The sequence below is a fragment of the Nicrophorus vespilloides genome, unplaced genomic scaffold (assembly GCF_001412225.1).
Source record: "Nicrophorus vespilloides isolate i.1.1-1 unplaced genomic scaffold, Nicve_v1.0, whole genome shotgun sequence".
Classification (NCBI taxonomy): Eukaryota; Metazoa; Arthropoda; class Insecta; order Coleoptera; family Silphidae; genus Nicrophorus; species Nicrophorus vespilloides.
This window is the reverse complement of record NW_017096120.1, coordinates 18,925-37,447: the sequence shown is the minus strand read 5'-3', so window position 1 is coordinate 37,447 and position 18,523 is coordinate 18,925. Positions and strand designations below refer to the sequence as shown.

At 36.3% G+C, this 18,523-nt stretch overlaps 1 protein-coding gene across 5 annotated transcripts; it reads left to right on the top strand.

Moving 5' to 3' along the window:
• The first annotated feature begins 696 nt into the window (after nt 1–696).
• LOC108569697 (sodium-dependent nutrient amino acid transporter 1) lies at nt 697–18,353 on the top strand. Of its 5 annotated transcripts, none has more exons than XM_017931350.1 (12): nt 697–973; nt 5,985–6,353; nt 13,786–14,029; nt 14,237–14,379; nt 15,986–16,029; nt 16,092–16,184; nt 16,264–16,429; nt 16,490–16,593; nt 16,660–16,888; nt 16,947–17,172; nt 17,234–17,502; nt 17,560–18,353. In XM_017931350.1, exons 1-12 carry the CDS (start codon nt 917–919, stop codon nt 18,133–18,135), a joined length of 2,520 nt encoding a protein of 839 aa, XP_017786839.1. In that variant the 5' UTR covers nt 697–916; the 3' UTR covers nt 18,136–18,353. The 5 variants fall into 5 exon arrangements, with proteins under 5 accessions (XP_017786839.1, XP_017786840.1, XP_017786843.1 ...); XM_017931351.1 differs by lacking the exon at nt 697–973 and adding an exon at nt 5,656–5,902 and having other exon boundaries at nt 17,560–18,352; XM_017931354.1 differs by lacking the exons at nt 697–973; nt 5,985–6,353 and adding an exon at nt 6,417–7,318 and having other exon boundaries at nt 17,560–18,352.
• The last annotated feature ends 170 nt before the right edge of the window (nt 18,354–18,523 follow it).

Sequence of the window (18,523 nt, the reverse complement as noted above, 5' to 3'; positions counted from 1 at the left end):
ATCATCCGTTTCCCGATTTCCAATTTTCCGTGAAATTAGAACGAACGAAAAAGAAATAATACAACAACAAAAAAAGTATAAATTTGTGGGAGATTTTTGTTGCTAATGAACCATGGCACGACGAGAATCAGGAAACAGTTACGTATTTTATTTTTCTGTGAGAATAAATATATGTATATATATTTTTTCGTGAAGCGAAGAAATAATTGCTGTTATTAAAGTGGTAAATCATACGGACTTCCTTCACCTCCCGAAACCCGGCCGTGGCTTGTAATTTGACCTCGGGGGAAGACCAAAACATCCCTTTGTGTAATTCGCAAGGACACATATATGTTTGTATACACACATATATTTATAATATGTTTTTTTTTCACTGCTAATTCTATGCGGGTTCAAGAGTGTATCGAATGTCGTGTCGTCGTCGTCGTAAGGATTCGCTGCGAATCCGAAACCGGAAGGACGAAGATTATACCACCTTTTTATTATTGGAGGAGTCCAAGGCTGCTTCCGAAACGAAGCACCTGTACCGTGAAGTCGAGGATTTTTTTTTTGTTGAATGCAATACAACATTCAAACATCCATACATGTATATAATACACACAGAGGACAGAGAGGAAAAAATGAAAGTACACGCGGAGAGCGCAATTTCCGCATCAACGGGACTGAAAATACGCCGCGCTCTACGACGACTAATCAACGTTATCAGAGAGCATTCTTCGTCGCGCTCTGGAGCGATCAACATCGCAACAAATTCGTGTTTCTCTCGAGATCTTACGACTTAATTGTTATTAATTAGAACACACTATCTGGTCGCGATTGCACACGGAGCTGCAGATAACGGACTCTCACCGATATTTCGGCATTAATTTGTTCTGTGAGAAATTTGTGAAACTTTAATGCGTGCGTGCAGTGGAAAATGCGGAAAAAGTGGTGGCAAAAGGGCGAGAACAGCAGGATCAACGATGGCAATCCGGTGAGTCAATCATATCTTATTGCCAATACTAATTTAATATTATTACTTTTATTCAATCATGCTTTTGCGAAATCGATCGATAAAACGATATTGGATAGGACGGAGAGAAAGCATTGATATCCCTTATCGCGATATATTATTACTAATAAATTCATTAAAATCAACTAAAATTAACTTCATCTATCACCAAATGCACTAATTTATCGAGCATTTCAAATATCCAAATTATCCAAAATTGTAACAATTTTAAAATCCAAAACTAAATATTAACATAAACGATTATTTACCCAATTAAACAACAGAAACTAAAATTAAAAACCGCAATTACCAACATTTTTTTGTTTCTTTAGATACTTTGTAATTTTATTTATCAATTAGTTTATCAAATCACCTTCACAATTTAATTAAAATAAAATATATAGATAAACACGTTTTATAACTGTTGATCCGCTTTAATCCAATTTATTTATAAACATTGATTTTACTGTAATTCGTTTGAAAATCCACTCTTCCACTATGAATATTTCACGACGAATCCAATCAATGTCTATTTGCAGTTATAAAACCAATCCTTAATATTTCAATCAACGTTATTTTCTTTATCCATTTGAATATGCTGTAGTCATTAAAGAGTATTAAAGTTTCCGAGAAATATGAAATTTTGCAATCTTAATGTAATTTTCTTCAAAATTGTAATCTCATCTTTACTTAAATTCATTGTAAATAAACAGTAAAGTTTCGAATCATTACAGTAATTTAAGTTATAAACTAGAAGGTTTTGTTGATAAAGAATGGAACAATTTAGTACATATTAATATAAGATTAGATAAAAAAAAAAGATATTTGAAAATGATTGATAAATTCATGTATTTGAAAGTTAATTTCCATTTTGTTAAATTTTGTCATTTATTTTCTTATCCCATACATTAATGCAATTATAATTATATAAGCAAATATTTTCGATACTTAATTTAACGAAATGTTTGTTCTTCTCTAAAAGACTTATAAGAGCACCAACTGCTCAGAATATGCACATTTGCAGTTTGATTTTTAATGAAATGAATGAAATTAAGTTCATGTTTAATGAGGAAGAACATCGTTCTAACTATCTGCAAACTGCTTTTAATCGAATCTAATAAACCGATCGGAAAAGGAAACCAATTTACGACGACGACGACGGTGATGGTACCTCCTCATTAGCCTAGAATCGGATCGGAAAGGTTTTTCTCGCTCTCCAATTAAGCATAGAATCGCCGAAGCCGGAAGTCATCCGCGGGTTTGCGCAACGGCCGCGCCGCTATCCCGGAAGGATCCTTGAAACTGTTTACGCGATCGGCATCATCATAACCATCATCATCATCACATCATGAATGCGGGAAAAAAATTATATATGGTGGAGGAGCAAATTTTGAATTGAAGAATGGTGCAGCGGTTTTGCACAATCACCGAGTGGGAATCGTCCCTTGCGCAACTCCCATCGCTGTCGCAATACGAAGAGAACAACAACAACAGCAGCAGCAGAAGTATGCGAAAGAATTAATTCTAATTGAATGTTTCGCTGCGAATACATTATCCCATTGTCCTTTGATTATTATTTTCATATTAGATCGGAATCTAATTAATTGTTGCTAAATATCGTCGAGGATTCCGCTAACTATGTAATACGTTGCGTAAACATTCTCATGTTCTCTTGACACTTTTCACGGCTCTAGGAGGAAGTTTAGCAACGCGCGTAACGGATATCAGTTGGATTATTATTCTTTACCAATTGAGAACCTTGCGTTTCTATGTTCAATTCTGGAGGTAAAATGAATGCAAATCCTACAACTAAAATGTTTATATTTGATTCGAATGCTAATAGCAACGTAAAAAGTTAGCTCGCAAAGTCAGAATGAAAGCGATTGGTTTTAAATACTTTTTTTTTGTAATTTAATTAAATTTGTACGGTTTACGATTCCGGTCCAATAACAATAACACGGCTGCATACATATTTACAAACGCCACCTGTAGATATGAATGTGTGTATGTTTACGGACGCACTTTCAGCGCCGTTTTATTATTTACTTCATGAGTCAACCGACGATGATAATATTATGTCTGCGGATTTAATGGCGACTCGTTGACCACTCTGACCTTTACCATTACATGTTTTTATTTTTTTTTCATTTGCTCTCAATATAATAATACAAACAGGTCCACGTTTTGTAGCGGAAATTAAAAAAGAAACAGAAACAGAGAGAAATAATGCGTGAACGCAATTAATCCGATTTTCGTTTTTCACGGTAATTACGTAATCCCGTTCGCGACATGCAAAATCTGTTACCAAATGTGGAGGGGAAACAATTGTTTCTGTACTTGTTTTTTTTTTCTTTTCTTTCTCATTTAGTGTTTTGTTTTGTAAGAGTTCAATTATTTCCTCGGAATATGAAATCATTTCTGGTGGATTGCGTAACCGGTCGAATCGATCTGAAGCAAAACGCGTGCTAGTAATAATATTCTGGTTTACTTACTTAACGCGGAGACAGACTTATGCAATTGACTTGCATCGTACGTAACATCGCGCGCGCACGTTAAAATTACGTTCGTTTTTTTTTTTCAAATCATATATTTCATTGATAATTGCCTAAACGATCCGGAAAACCATTCTATTTATACAAATCGTGGAGTCTCTTTTAATAAAGCTTTCTTGCAAGTAATTAACGCTTCGGTTTAAAAAAACACACACAGAATATAATGGAAGGAAACGCAAGTTTCATTCGATGATTTAATTGTCTGACGTGCTTATGAAAACGTATTAGTTATGAGGTGATGGCATTGAGTGAGCGCCAGGCATGTTATTTAATTTCGTTATCATCAAGGTGAAACGGTTTGTGTGTGTGCATGTTTTTTTTTAACATTACGTTAATGAACGACTAGCGTAAAATATTACATTTCCCATTGGTGAATAAAACTATAACTAAACGACTACGTATTGTGTACGTATGTACACTACATAGATCTCGGAGATTTGCAAATCCTCTTACTTGCATTTCAACGAGAAGAAATTAAATTTCACATTTTCTGCTCCCGTTTTGTGTTCTCCGCAAAAATCTTGCACGCAATTTCATTTCGCATTCTTCTCTCCATCCACTTTCAATCTATATTCAAATTTCTAAATTTATTATTTAGAATACATATGCAATTTAGTTTACATAAATCTCAATTTCATATATTAGTTAAAGAACGTTTTTAGTTTAGTTTAAATCATAATTATCCATTAACATATTATGACTAAGTAGATAAAGTATACAGATTTTCTTATATTGAATTGAGAAAGTTTTTAAAGTCATCGAACAAATCTACTCAATGTTTTCACAAAAAAATAAATTACAATTAAAAGATGATATTAAAATTATATTAAGAAATTGTTGTGAATAAGCGAGGATGATTAATTTCCACATGTCGTCCCGGATGTTTTTAAACAATGAACGCATATTTCTTGTGCACGATCAAAAGCGCAACGATAAGAAGTCGATAAGTCGCAAATATTGTTGCGCTTTTCTAAAATAATGTTTATTTTCACGAAGCGTAAGAGAAAACACGATTGCAAAGTTAATTGTTTTACTAATGTTCTCAATATCGAAGGCTGCAGCGCTAACTATTATTCTTTTTCTTTTTTTTTTATATATATTTATGTATATACATCTAAAACGTTTCTCATGGACTTGGCGCGCTGATTCATCTGGGATCAAAGTGGGACAGGAAGTCGCGAATCTATACAGGAACTTCTGTAAAAAATCGTATTACGTACAGTAAAATTGTGTGAGCGTATATTTATTTTCGCGTGCGTTGGTATTTTATCGACTCTTTGTCCGGGCGATAACAAAAGTAATTCGGATGATTCACGAAACTCTACATTAAAATGTTATATACAGATATGCTACATAATCAAAAATTATTCAATTTACTCATAAACTTGCGAGAACACAAATATTATCAATGAAGATGTTTTTTAGGGTTTTAAGTTTAACTTTGAAGATTTGTTAAACGACGAAGATCTTTCGTTTTTGTTTCCAGAATAAATTAATGCTAAATATTAGTTGATTATTAGTTAAATTGGTGCATTTATATAGGTTTTGAACTTAAAAAAAAAACAGATTTTATTAAAATTTCGATGATTTTTAATAAATAAAACAGTAACTTTCGAAATTTGCAAATTGCAATTATTTCTAATTAATAGGACTTTCGTATTTATTTCTCCAGAATGCTGAATATTATATGTTTTTGAGACTGTAGAAATTGTTATTAATTTTAAACTTTTATAGCGTCTTGCATAAATAAATAATTAATTGTAAAACCGAAAGGTAACGGTCGTTAAACTCGTTTCGTTTGCGCATATCAATTCCGAATAATATTTTCGTGAGCGCAAATTCCGCTAAAAACAATTAATGATTGAATCACGCGAATCATCAACATCATCATCATCCTCATCATCGACTCATTTGAAGCCTTATCACATATCTCTTCAGAAATGCGGATACCTCTTCTTTGAGGTCACGAAATTCCGAGCTATACAAGTGGGATGACTCAGGCAAGGTCGACCTTCGCAAAAAAAAATAAATTCTAATTGCGCTTACTTGTTTTCTGCTGTTATTATCGATTCGCAAACGTAACTTCTTGTTTGATCAAGCGCGTCAACGGGAGCTGTTATCTCTTATCGAGCGGGTGCTGCGTTTTTCGTCCAGAAGCGAAAGGTGTTCCGGGAATCGCGCGCCCACTTAAAACCCAATTATTCCGAGGGGAATTTTTAATGTCAATCGGTGGAGGCACTCGCTAGGTGCAATAATTTCATTCGTTTCGTAACGTGTGCGGCGAGTGGTTCGTATCTGAGAGTTAGTTGTTGTTGTTGTTGTAGCGATATTTCGTTTGAAGCAGCGCCGAAATTACTGGGTTAGTGGGTTTTTTTGCTGTTCTTGCTAATTGTCACGGTTCCTCGAGACTTGGTAATTAATGTAATTGTTTGTGTTTTTAGATTGCAACGAAGTTCACGCTGTTCTCCGACGATTACCAGCCGAAACTGCTGCGGAAGGCGCCGTCGATGAGGGTGGTCAAGAATTACAACAACATCTCCACGGATGCGGACATGAGCGAATGCTACGATAATTTGACTTTCATCAAGGAGGATGGTGATATCCACGCCAAGGATTCGGGGAACGGAAGGATCGTCGATCTGTGCAACATACACGGTGATATGACTCTTTCCGGGCACATTTACACCACGGAGGATTGCTACGGAACCATGGCTTCGAAATCTTCGATGTCGAATACGGTGATGAGTTCGGATAGCGGCAAGGAGGAGCTCGGATCCACCGTCAAGCTGGTCTCTCCGAAAGTCCAAAAGGTCAGTCTCCATCTCATCTCATCCAATCCTAATTGTCTTCAATTGCTGTAAGCGGCTCGCGTTACCACCGGAGCCTGAGCGCTCGTTGCGTAACATTTTCGGGCCCTCAGTGCGCGCTTAGAGATTGCAGAACAGGTTTCGCGAATTCCTTTCGGAACAACAGCAGCAGCAGCAGCAGCAACAGCACTTGTGCATGAGTTTGGCTCGGTTCTTCTTCCCCTTTTTGCCATCTTATCGGACTATTTCAGGCTACACACGAAATGGTAAACACAATGGCCTCGGCATAGAAAATGCAATATAACACATACAAACACACACAGGATTCGAAGGCCAATGGAAATGCATTTCTGCTTCTACTGCCTGTGCTCTCCGTCTCTCTCTTTTCGTACATACACAACAGGAATACAACAGAAACGGACGCACCGAGATTTACTTACTATTATTGTTGTTTGTTCACCTTTTTTTTTTTTTGTCCATCTCACTTCTTCTACCTTCCTTCTATTTCTTTGCTCCTCGAACCGATCGGTTCCAAAGACCCCTTGATAACAGGAACATTTTTGGGTCCGCGTGAGAATCACTTGTCGCTGAGAGGCTGAGCGCGTCGGGCGTCTCTTGTGTCTTCTACTCGTGGTGTGTGCGTTTTGTTCTGTGCAATCTGTCTGCTGTGTGGGAATCTTCTTCATCTATTTCATATGTACACATTATATTCAAGTAAATTTTTGGAGCTGTTGCGCAAATTTTCGTCTTCTCCTTTAACAACCCATGAGAGCGACGAGAGTCGTATGCAGAACGAGATCAGAGGGGAAGGAACCCATCCGTGCGTGTTCTTCGGTGGTGTCTGTGTCCGTCCCCGTCTGCCGGCCAAAGTTATGGGTGATTAGTGCGTGTGTAGGTGCTGACTGACTCTCCAAGGTGGTTCGGTTCGTTGGGTCCATTTCATTCTTAACATGGACAACGCGCAGCAGGTATAATTTAATATTTTCTTCCCCTTTTACAACGATCTCTTCGAAATGCGAAATCCCAAATTCATCCAACCCCAAACATTCTACAATTTTAGTCCAACAATTAACTTAAAAAAAAACAACAATATCCAATCGCTAAATCCAGGAAGTAAATCCAATGTTAACAACATCTCGCAGTAATTTAGAAATTACGTGCCGCAATAAATTACACACCTGAGAAGAGAAGAAAACAACCTGACCAGCAACATATTTTTATTGTTAGTCATTTCGGGCGGAAATCCCCTTTTACTGTTGATCCTCTAGAATATTCTTTAAACCCATTACACAGGTAGTTGTTTTTTTCTTTAACTTATTGGATTTAAACCCATTAATTTCCTTAACCCAGACGAATGGGTCACCATAAATATTATCAACGAAAATAACTTAATTTATACAATAGTTTACCATTACTTAAGCAATTCAGTCTTAAACTTTTTATGTACTTATCTCCTGTTTCAAAAAATACTTAAAAATTTCAAGCGAAACCGAAGATGTAGCCATGTGGTTCCACTTTCCACTTCATTCAAAGTATCCCCCATTCATCACATGATGACTTGAGACAATCTGTGAACATGTTTTTCAGCAGTAGCAGCAACTAATGTTATGTAGAAGGTCAAAAGATTTAAATCTAATTTCAATCTAATTAATTATGAATAAGTTTCGGGGTTTTGTGTCAAGAACGAACCAACAAAAAAAAAATCACTGCTCGTCCTCTTATCGAAGTGTGTCAAAATGTTTGCTGTATATTATTTGCATTTGAAACTATGTAGATTTATTATTATTATTATTGGTGTGAAAAAAGCCTTGGAGTAATTTCTATCAATTGCAGGAATGCATCTGCGCCAATTAAATATCATCTGGCTCAATCATAACTTAACGCATTTGTTGTTTGCGCAGTGATTTGTCGTCTGCTCCATTTCGCAATTTGCTCGACTCATGGCAGAAACTTTCGAAGCAATTAATGGCTTTGTTATGTTATAATCCGGTTAAGTAGTTTCATGAATCACCCGCAACGAATCAAAACTAAACAATAAAATTAATCAAAATTTGTAAATTTCTTATCCCATAAAATACGAATTGTTCAATTAAGAAATTGCTCTCTCCACAATTAAATTCTCTGCATGGGTTTAAGATTAGTTAATTATTAATAAGTAGACTGTTGGTTTCATAATAATTCAGATTATTTGCTTAACATTTTATTATCATTAGAGATTAATCATAGAACAATTAATATTCGTGTTAAAATTAATATTTCTTTTGTAATCATCTATGAAGAGTTTTTTAAAATCTTGTTTTATTTAAAACTTGAAATGTTGAAATGAGTTCACGGCATTGAAATGTTTGTGTTTTACTTATTCATTGTACAAACAAGATTTTTAATTAATGTTGCGCAATGTCGTGCGTCGCTATTTGCATTTCATTCCGTTTTTTGATGCTGCAAATATTTGCGCTGTAATTGCGTTTCTGTTTGATCGTACATAATGCGTTTAAAGATCGGAGGTCGTCGCTTTTTTTTTTCGAAAAATCACACTTTTAATTTCGTTTTGCGCGAAAGTAAATAATGCATATTGTATTGTAATAATAATAATGATGATGATGGCGAGTATGGTGTAAGTTTCTCGTTGCGACAGAATCGTTTCTTCACGGTCATAACTTTTGGTGGACGGGCTTCATTCTTCTTGTATTGCGATTCTTCGTGTACATAATTAATTGGTTAATATGAAGGCATTGTCTTGAGCGCGAGCGGTAGTCGAAGAAACGATCGAAGAATGTGTAATTAACGTTTGGCGATGAGCAGCAATTAAAAAGGAAGTGCAAAAAAACCGGTGCGCAGATTTCCATAAATTATATTTGCTATACGAAGATTATTATCGCAGTTAACTGGATGTTTACTGTACGTGTTACAGCTATTAGATTCGTATACACATCTTGGTAATTATACCAGGTATTGTGATTACTAATAAATAAAGTTCATGAAGACTCTTGAGAGGAGCAGTTATTAAACGACTTGTTTATCTTGCGTAAGTTTGCTGATTAGATAAGCGGCATTAGAGGGAATAGTTCTTGAGATTACTATCTAAATAGGGGGATGTAAATATAAATAAAGCGCTTTGTTCTATTCTTGGAACGATGTTTCTTTTTTATCGCAACGGCAATTTACAACCAAATATCGAATGCGCTTTACTTGGAGGACGGAAGAACGAAGTCACCCACTTTGCTACTCCCAAAACTAGAAGTTTTTAACCGTTTCGCCAAAGCTATTATTAATTGCACACACGTATTGAGCAAGCAGCGTTTATTAATCGCAATTAGTTTTATTGCTAATCCTAGATAATGCCAATTAATGTACACACATAAATCGTTTATCTGTTTTCTTCTTCTGAGGCGAAATCTTCTCCGTACACGAAGGATGATGGCCTCGTTTAATGTTAATTAGAACTATTATTTTATGTCGAGATTTATGCATTTCCTTGTAGAAAATTAATATCCCTTTGTGCCAAGCCATGTGTGTTTCCCATCCCATTATAACTACAACAATTTACGATGTTTCAACCAAAAAACTTGCATCATTCATTTCACCCTCGAATGAAAGACAATATTATATACGATTTCGTTATTATTAAAAAAAAAATTAATGAATTACCTAATCAAGGAATAATTAATAACCTATTGAGTATATATTGCATAAGTTTTAAGAAATAGAAAGTCTCGTTCATGTTTTTTTTTTGTGATATTTGTACAAATATTTCAATTATTAGATAATTTTATGATTTTTTTTTTTTATAAATTTATGATGAATTAATTTAAAATCTTATGTTTTTCAATTTATTAATCGATTTAAATTAGACTTTATAATATTAAAAATGATTTGTTCTTAATTATAACAAAATAAAACTGTTTTAAACAATGTTAAGAAATTGATAAATCTATGAAGAAACTTTCGATTAATTGTTTATTGAATGAATTCGAATTTTGCACCGTGAACTTTTACGTATTGAAAAAAATGTCTTGAATCAATATGTTGTGAATGTGTAAATCTCTGCAGACATTTTTCCATTCATCGGTAATCGATTGCCAGTGCATTGAATACTAAAAAACTATGAATTGAGCATTAATCAATCGTTATGTGTTCTCAACTTTTATTTATTCTTAACGTGTTGACCTTCAACCAATGATTCGAAAACACAAAACATTTTTATTTCATTTTAAAATTAGTGTTTTAAATTATCTGTTTTAGTGGAGTATTGTTACTATACGTTATTAAATGATTGATGCAAGTTTAATATATTTGAAGCTGACGTGCTTAAGGTCTAAAGACTGAATGAATCGATATAAAAAAGTTATAAATACTCTAGTTTAGTGGAGTATTTTTACTATGAGCAATTTCACTGTAAACCCAATTTAAAGCTATGCATATTTCTTTAAAGAGCAAAGTTCGGAATTGATTGAAGCAGAGTGATTAGAGTTGGCAAGAAAGTGCATTTGTGTAGCTTTTTTCCCTATGCAATTTGCATTGCCTTGAAACGCCCGTACTGATACGGAAAGAAGTAAAAATAAACCGATTAATCTTCGCGACAGCCGGGAACTTCTTTCCGCGTTTCTGGTGAACGCAGTTTTGCACTCTACTTGGCCGCGTTCAATTCGTGGCAAATTAGCGCAATTAAACAATCTCAAAGTTAAAAGCCAAAAAGAGAGATAACGAAGATCGTATCTGTTCGCTTCTTGAACTGAAACGAGTAAGAAGAAATTGGAGTAAAATTTTGTATGCCGAACCGAAGACGGAACGGCGGCCTTTCTTCCTTCCTTCCTTCTTTAGCGATGGTCGTCCGTTTCGTTTTTCGTGTGGCAGCCGGCTCTTTACAGTCTGGTGATTCCGAATTCTCGGTGCTCCTTCAGGGGGGTTTCTTTCGTCGGTCGTGGTTGTGTTGTTGTTGTTGTTGCTGAGTGCACGCGGTCGGACGTTTGTTCTTTAGTTCTTTAGTGTTCGCGTGCGCCTCCCGGTGAAAACAATGCACATGCACAATCCGCAAAACGCTCATGAGAAAGTTTGAACGGCAACGGCGACAGTGTTGAACCCCATTCCGCTTTAAAAAAAAAGGAAACGGAAACGGCTCAACACAATACCGCAACGATAACATCGACGACAACGATAGAATCGACGAAAAGTTGTCGAAGATCCGGGAGCGACATGAGATGATGATGATGGTCCCAAGGGCGCTTTGCCATGATCCTCAACCATCCGAATCCGAAGCAGTACGACTTCTACCAGTACCACACGTATCCGCCCCAATTCTACTTGAAACGGGCGCAGGATGCGGGCGACTGGGGATACAAGTACAAGTACTTCTTGAGCACCAAAGATTGCATCAAGTTGTGGATCAAAAATAAAATACGAGTAAGGACAACAAAACATTTAAAAAATTCCTACAACCTCAATTACAAAGACACTCAGTTTAGTTAACTGTATGCAAATCTTATTTACGTTTGTTTTATGTTAAAATTTCATTAATTTAGTTTAACAACAAATAATTAAACAATTTCGATTAAAAAGAGTTAAATTATTCAATTTTCACTTTACATTAGTTTAAAAAAAAACTTTATGTGTTAAAGTGTTAAATTTATAGAGAAGAAGTTATGAAATCATTTTAATTAGTTGTTGTTCCACAATTATATAATGTACGTGAAAAAGGTACAAATATAAAAATAAAAACTAATTGATGGAAATAAAGTAGGTAATTGGATTAAGGAATGGTCGGAAAACGAGTTTTCGTAAATGCACTTTACACTCATTTCGAAAATTAAAGTTCGTGTTTCGTAATAATTTGCTGTAACATTGCAATATAAAATTTGTATCGGTTTATAATTATCTATCAGTTATTTTAATTGGCGTAGAAAGGGAGAATTTTTTGAAGAAGGTTTATAATTGTGTGATTATGATGTTGATTGGGCCCAAGGTATCCGGATATCCTAATTGTAATTGTTAATGATTCCACACGAAAGTCCAATTAATGAGAGCGCTGCCCATTAAATTCTTTCGGAAGTACATACATACATAGATGTGTTATGCAAGGAATTACGACAATTTGAACGCAACAGGGATTGAGTGTGCGTGTATAATTAGGCGATTTGTGCAATAACACTTCTTGTGTCACACGAGTCGACTCGAGCATGTCCAATCAACGGAGTCGGAGGACGAAATGTAAAAGAAAAACGAACATATAAAAAAAATGTGTGCATAGAGAAATCCTTCCGGCTCTCGAAATATTTTTACAAACAAGACCCCGTCGTGCTGTGTAGGTCAAGTGTAGCGCCAAAAATAACGTCCACCACGTTCGGTTTCTGTGCTTTTCGTTTGTTGCGTACGCCAATAGCAGTTTGAAGGTCGTCAATCATTTGGTTTTTAACATATTTTTTTTTTTGGACAAGGGACGATTAGATCGGAATTCTTAGGTTTATGGTACTTTAAATACCTTCAAAGTGGTTTTAATTACACCATTACCTGAAGAAATATTAATGCTTGTTTGAATGCATTTACATTTTTTTCTCTCTCTGTGATTGATAATTATGTGAATACAATTATCATTATTGTGGAAGTATGAATAATCTTGCGTTTGCTTTTAGAGAAATTGTACTTTGAAGGTTGATTGTTTGTACATTTCAATATTAGGTATACACATCAAGAATATGAATTGCCTAGACTAGGATAATCAATAGTTAAGGAAATATCTGAAGATGATGTAAATTTTGTTAATTTATCTGATAATAGTTACATTACGTAAATGTTAGTTTGTTTAATTAAAATAAAATAAATTTATGAAATCTGTTTTCGATTCGAGTCCGTAATCAAGTATTGCTTAATACGTAGAATGCACTTAATCTCCAGAACCAGTTCGACTTACGTTATACGTTCTTTATCTCTAAGAGATATGTTTACATGGATTACGTGCGAAGAGAGATTTACGAAACGTATAGGAAGAGGACTTCTTTAACAATGTGGCATTTATCGATAGTTATAAAATCGAAAATTTCACGTTGATTAACAGTTAGATGGGAATTTGCAATGCAAACGGTCGATCCGTCCGTGTTGCATAATACCAGGCGCGATTCTTTTCCTTCTTTCGTTTCCATAAACGTAATAAAGGCAGCAGCGGCAGCAGCACGCAAAAGTAAATGATTTATATGCATAAAACATTTCACTTCACCGTTACACGTGACATACAGCAATTTCTTTTAATTGCGCCAAGAAATACGAGCACAATCGCTCCACAATTACCAACCGGTCACGCAATTATCAAAATTTAAGATTCTTGTAAACTTTTGTAGGTACAATCTCGTGATGTCCATGCGTGAAGGCCGCTTTGCAATAATGCATCTTGAGAACCATCGCTTCCTGTCTGCTATTAATACATTGTTTTGTCTTCTCTTTCCAGTCATGCAAGAGCTGTCTGTCGCTGATAGAGACCTTCCTGTGCACGGCTTCTGTGGCTGCGGGCATCGGCAACCTCTACCGACTCCCGCAGACCGTCATCTCCAACGGCGGACTTCCGTTCCTCGTCGCCTACGCGATTCTCCTCGTCTTCGTCGGATTCCCACTGCTCTTCCTCGAATTGGGAATCGGGCAGATCGTGCAGGATGGCTTCATGAAGACATGGCGCGCCGTTCCATTCTTCAAAGGTAAGAATAACAAACGAAAATGACGACGTTCTTCGGAGGAAAGTTTTCTGCGACTTTCATTCCGATCCGTCCGCGTGGAATTGCGAAATTCTCCTTGCGTAAAAGCCTTATCGGGAACTCTCCGAGACGGACCGGAGGAATGCGCAAACTTTCTGCTTAGAAATTTATTTATTTCTTCATGCAACGCAATGTTTTTCCTTGTTTTAGGCGTTGGATACGTGAAGCTGTTGGCCGGCTGCCTGATCCTCGTCTACTATCCCCTGCACATGGCGATGTCTTTGTACTATTTGATTTGGTTCGCGAAAGCCTCGCCGCCTTTCTTGGAATGCGCCACCGTCCGGATGGAAAAGGTAATATGTCCACCTACAAATGAAGACACTTGATTTCCACACGTGCTTGATTTGCGTACGCCTTTTACGAAATGATGCAAAGAAAAAGGATTGTTTCGAGCACTTCATCGTCATCGTCCGTAATTGTTTTTATCTTTTGCGAAACGAGGAATTCTGATGATGATGATGATCCTCTCCGATTCACCGCAGAGATGCGTTCATTACATTTAAATTCCTTTCTAAAAAAAAAAACAACAACAAAGATAAAGATCCTGAATAACATATTCATACGTGCGTAATAATGCTGTTCTATCCCAATTGAATTTCAACGAGAACGATTAAACAACGGCTCTCGAGTTTCTGGAGCGAACAATCAATTCAATTCAAACTGATTCTCAATGAGAACAAGAACTGAAAAGATTGATGAAAAGAATATCATCGCATTGATGAAGCAACGAGAGTTTCAAGTGGAGCGATGAAGAATTTCGGTGCATCGAGTTTCTTCACATAATTACGCAATTGTCGGGCGAAACGAATTTCACCTGCACTTGCGTCCTCGGTTAGGTAATCCTCCACCACATACTCTTCATGGTTTTCGAGCTTAATATTAAGCGAATTTATACATATATAATAATAATTAAAAAGAACAGTGAAGAACAGTTAACGTGCTCGCTCTATTAAAGCCTGATTTCAATAATTTTAAAATTAATTCTCCTCGGCGTTACATACATACATACATACATACATACATACATACATAAATATTAGCTTAATCTTATTTTTTTGTTGTTTCTTGTTCGTTCACTGCAGTTTCGCTCCGCCTCTCGCAATTAATTAGATCATAAAAGCGAATTAAAACAAAGGCCGCTTCTTTGTTTTCGTTTGTCGCAGCAGCTGCGGTTATGTTGATTATAATGATGATGATGACCATTGTGACTTCGGTTCCACTTTCACAAATTCGATATCGGCGTTGAAGAAACGCTTTTCGGCTTCCAACATTTACTGATCAATTGGAACAACGGCTGTGATGAAGCGCGTTCGTTTCTTCATTTTTTAGAAAGCATTTCCTATTTTCCATCGGATTATTATTATATTTAAAACAAACCGTGCGATTTGGAGAGATGGAAACGCGGATGCTGGAATTCGTTTCTTCTCTCCACAATTGACAAATCGCGTTTGTTGATATTTTAAAAAAGAATCTGCAATGAGAGAAATGAATAGTATAATTGCATTTATTTAGAAGGAAAAAGTGCTTAATTACTATTTACCTCTATGAGTTTCAAATAGAAAGTATTCTCGAAAATAAAAATTAGTAAATTAAATATGAATCACTTTATTGCCGTTTAGTGCAATCAAATTAATAATAATAACCGAGATTAGTTAGCAGCGAAGTCGTTTCATTAATTATTACTTTATTAAATTTCGAATAGAAAGTATTGGCGAAAAAGGAAACACTTTTCATGCTTTAATAATCAAATGGTTTAGATTTGGAAAAAAACAAAATACTTGTTATATAATCCTATCGAATTTACATGGAATCGCACTTTGCCGGATGAAAGTCTTTACAATTAAGCAATTATTTCCAATTTATCGTTATTAAACAGCACTCTTATTATCTCCTTTCCAGGATGGTTACAAAGCCGACGGAATCAGCGGACAGGAGTGCATCCAGTGAGTGTTTTGCGTTGCATAATTTATGGGATTTGTTTAATTAATTGTTTTCGTTTTTGCAGGAAAACGTTTCTTGAATCACCTTTTGAAGAGCCCACCTGGTTCGGGATATACTCAGCATTGATATTACTGATTTGGTTAATCGTCATGGCCTGGTAATTACAATTACATTTTTTTAATATTAACTTGATAAAAGATGATGGTTTACTGATGATATTTCTATGCTTTTTTCAGGTGCATAAAACGGTCCAAAACGTACGAGAAAGCTTTGATAGTTTTTCTTCTGTGCACTTTGGCGTGTTTGATTGCTCTAATTGTTAAAGCAATCGAAACCAACCAGTTCCAAGGCATCGAGGGATTCGTGACAAACGTCGATTGGGACATCTTGGCCAAGTCTGAGGTGAGTTTTGAGTGTGAATGGAGGAGAGATCTTAAGTACTAATGAATTGATTATAATTAGGTATGGTATTTTGCGGCCATCCAAGTCTTCTTTTCCACTCATCTCGGATTCGGCGTGTTCACCTCTAACGCAGGCGTAATCTACAAAAAATCAAATCCTTTCTGGTAACTTTTAATTTTTATTTTATTAATTGATTTGAAATTGTTCATATTTATATACGTTAATTGCAGGACTTCTTTGGGTTACATTTTCTTGAATTTGGTGTTTGGTGTGCTGGCCGTTTGCTTGTACTACGCCGTTTCACACAACATTGATCCGGCGCCGAGCAACACGACCATCTTCGAAATCCACTTGCTCACCCACATCTACGATGTCGTTTTGCAAGCGGAGGATGCGGACATGCAGATCTGGTCTGTAGTCGCGTATGTTACCATCGTGTTTGCTGGTTTTATAAGCATGGTACGTAATAACTAAATCGTTGCTTTTATTTTCTTTCTAATCGCATGTTCTCCAACAGATAACCATAATGTATACAATCATTAAAGCGTTGAGTCTCGAGACGAAGAACAAGCTACGTTGGTGGCAGTTGAGCCTCGTTCTGAGCTTCATCTGCTTTGTGCTGGGATGCGCGACCCTTCTTTGCCCCGATCTGGACGTGCTGCACATCTTCGATTACTACATCGTAGGAAACTTGATCATGATCACTGTTATATTGGAAGTACTTTCTTTTATGATTTTCTATGGTGAGTGTGCTCTCATTATCACGAACTTGGCAAATCTATTATTGTTTTTTGTTTGTTTTAGGTCCAAAACGTCTTCAATCAGATTTTGAATTCATACTTGGTAATAGCTTGACGACGGTTTGGCTGGGGCTCTGGTATTTGTGTCCCCTGCTCTTACTGGGTATTTTCATTTGGTGTCTGGCGACGATGCCGTTGACCGGATACGATTCCGACGATCCTCTTTGGGTGTACGCCACTGGTTGGGCCGTTGTGGCCGGGGCACTAGTCTTCATAGTAATCGTTGGTTTTTACACGGCCGCCCAGCAAGTGGAATATTTTACATTTGGTGATGTAAGTGCGGTAATTATTTTCTTTAAATGCATATAAATAATTTGATTTGTTTCTTAGAAATTCGTGGCTTCTTTCAAGCCGTCGAGGAATTGGGGACCTACGGATCCGATGATGCTGCACAACTGGATGCAATGGCAGAGCAAGGCTCAGGATGGCGAGCGAGATTTCACATTGAAGAGGCGCGGTACCAAAGAGTACACGCATTCGGTGAAGAATCGTAGCAAGTATAATAGTAAAAGCTACACGCCCACCATCAGCGATTCCTCCACGATATCCGGAACATTGACTTACAAGAAAGGGGATCAGCTGAAGAACTACGAATCCTATTTGCGCAGCAACAGTTACGAAAAACCGCTGAGGGTGACTTCTTTGATCGACGTGATGGATTCCACGCCGATCAACACCTTTCAGAGGAACAGCGTGTCGGGAGGATACAAGACCAACTACAATCCTCTGGCGAATGTAAATAACACGCAGACCGTGCAGGTCAGTTATTTAGATGGTCACACGGATGGATCGACTTCGGAGGGTTACGGGACTTATAGGAAAGGGCCTTTCGTCATTGAAGACGACGGCTTGGAGCACGTCTGTCACAGGAGGAGCAGCTTCAACGAGCAGGCAACGGAACTTTGAATGGAAAATTGTAATTGAATGATTGTAAATACGTTGAGAGACGAAAAAGAATGAAAGAGAGAAAACGGATAGTGCCATTCCATTTGAAGTCAACCCGAGGCGACATTTTCCTTACACCAAATATTATCGTTTAGCATTTCGGCATTTTATTTATTTAGGGACTTTATACGTTTTATAAAATGTACTTAAATGCGAAAACCGTTTGTTGTATATATATATTTTGCATATAGTTTCTTGATTATTTTCTAATGCTACTACCAATATTTTTTTTTTGTAAATACCTTGAAGACTGCTCTATGTAATACTTATTATATATATATATATTTACTTAACTTTATTATTATTTTTTTTATATTGTCTAGGACTAAATCAAATGACTTTCTCTGAA

What these genes read in the sequence shown, in the direction of transcription:
- LOC108569697 (XM_017931350.1), top strand. Translation starts at nt 917, where the DNA reads ATGCGGAAAAAGTGGTGGCAAAAGGGCGAGAACAGCAGGATCAACGAT. An exon ending in GGATCAACGATGGCAATCCG is followed by an intron (nt 974 to 5,984) that starts GTGAGTCAATCA and finishes TTGTGTTTTTAG; the next exon opens with ATTGCAACGAAGTTCACGCT. An exon ending in TGGTTAATCGTCATGGCCTG is followed by an intron (nt 16,185 to 16,263) that starts GTAATTACAATT and finishes TGCTTTTTTCAG; the next exon opens with GTGCATAAAACGGTCCAAAA.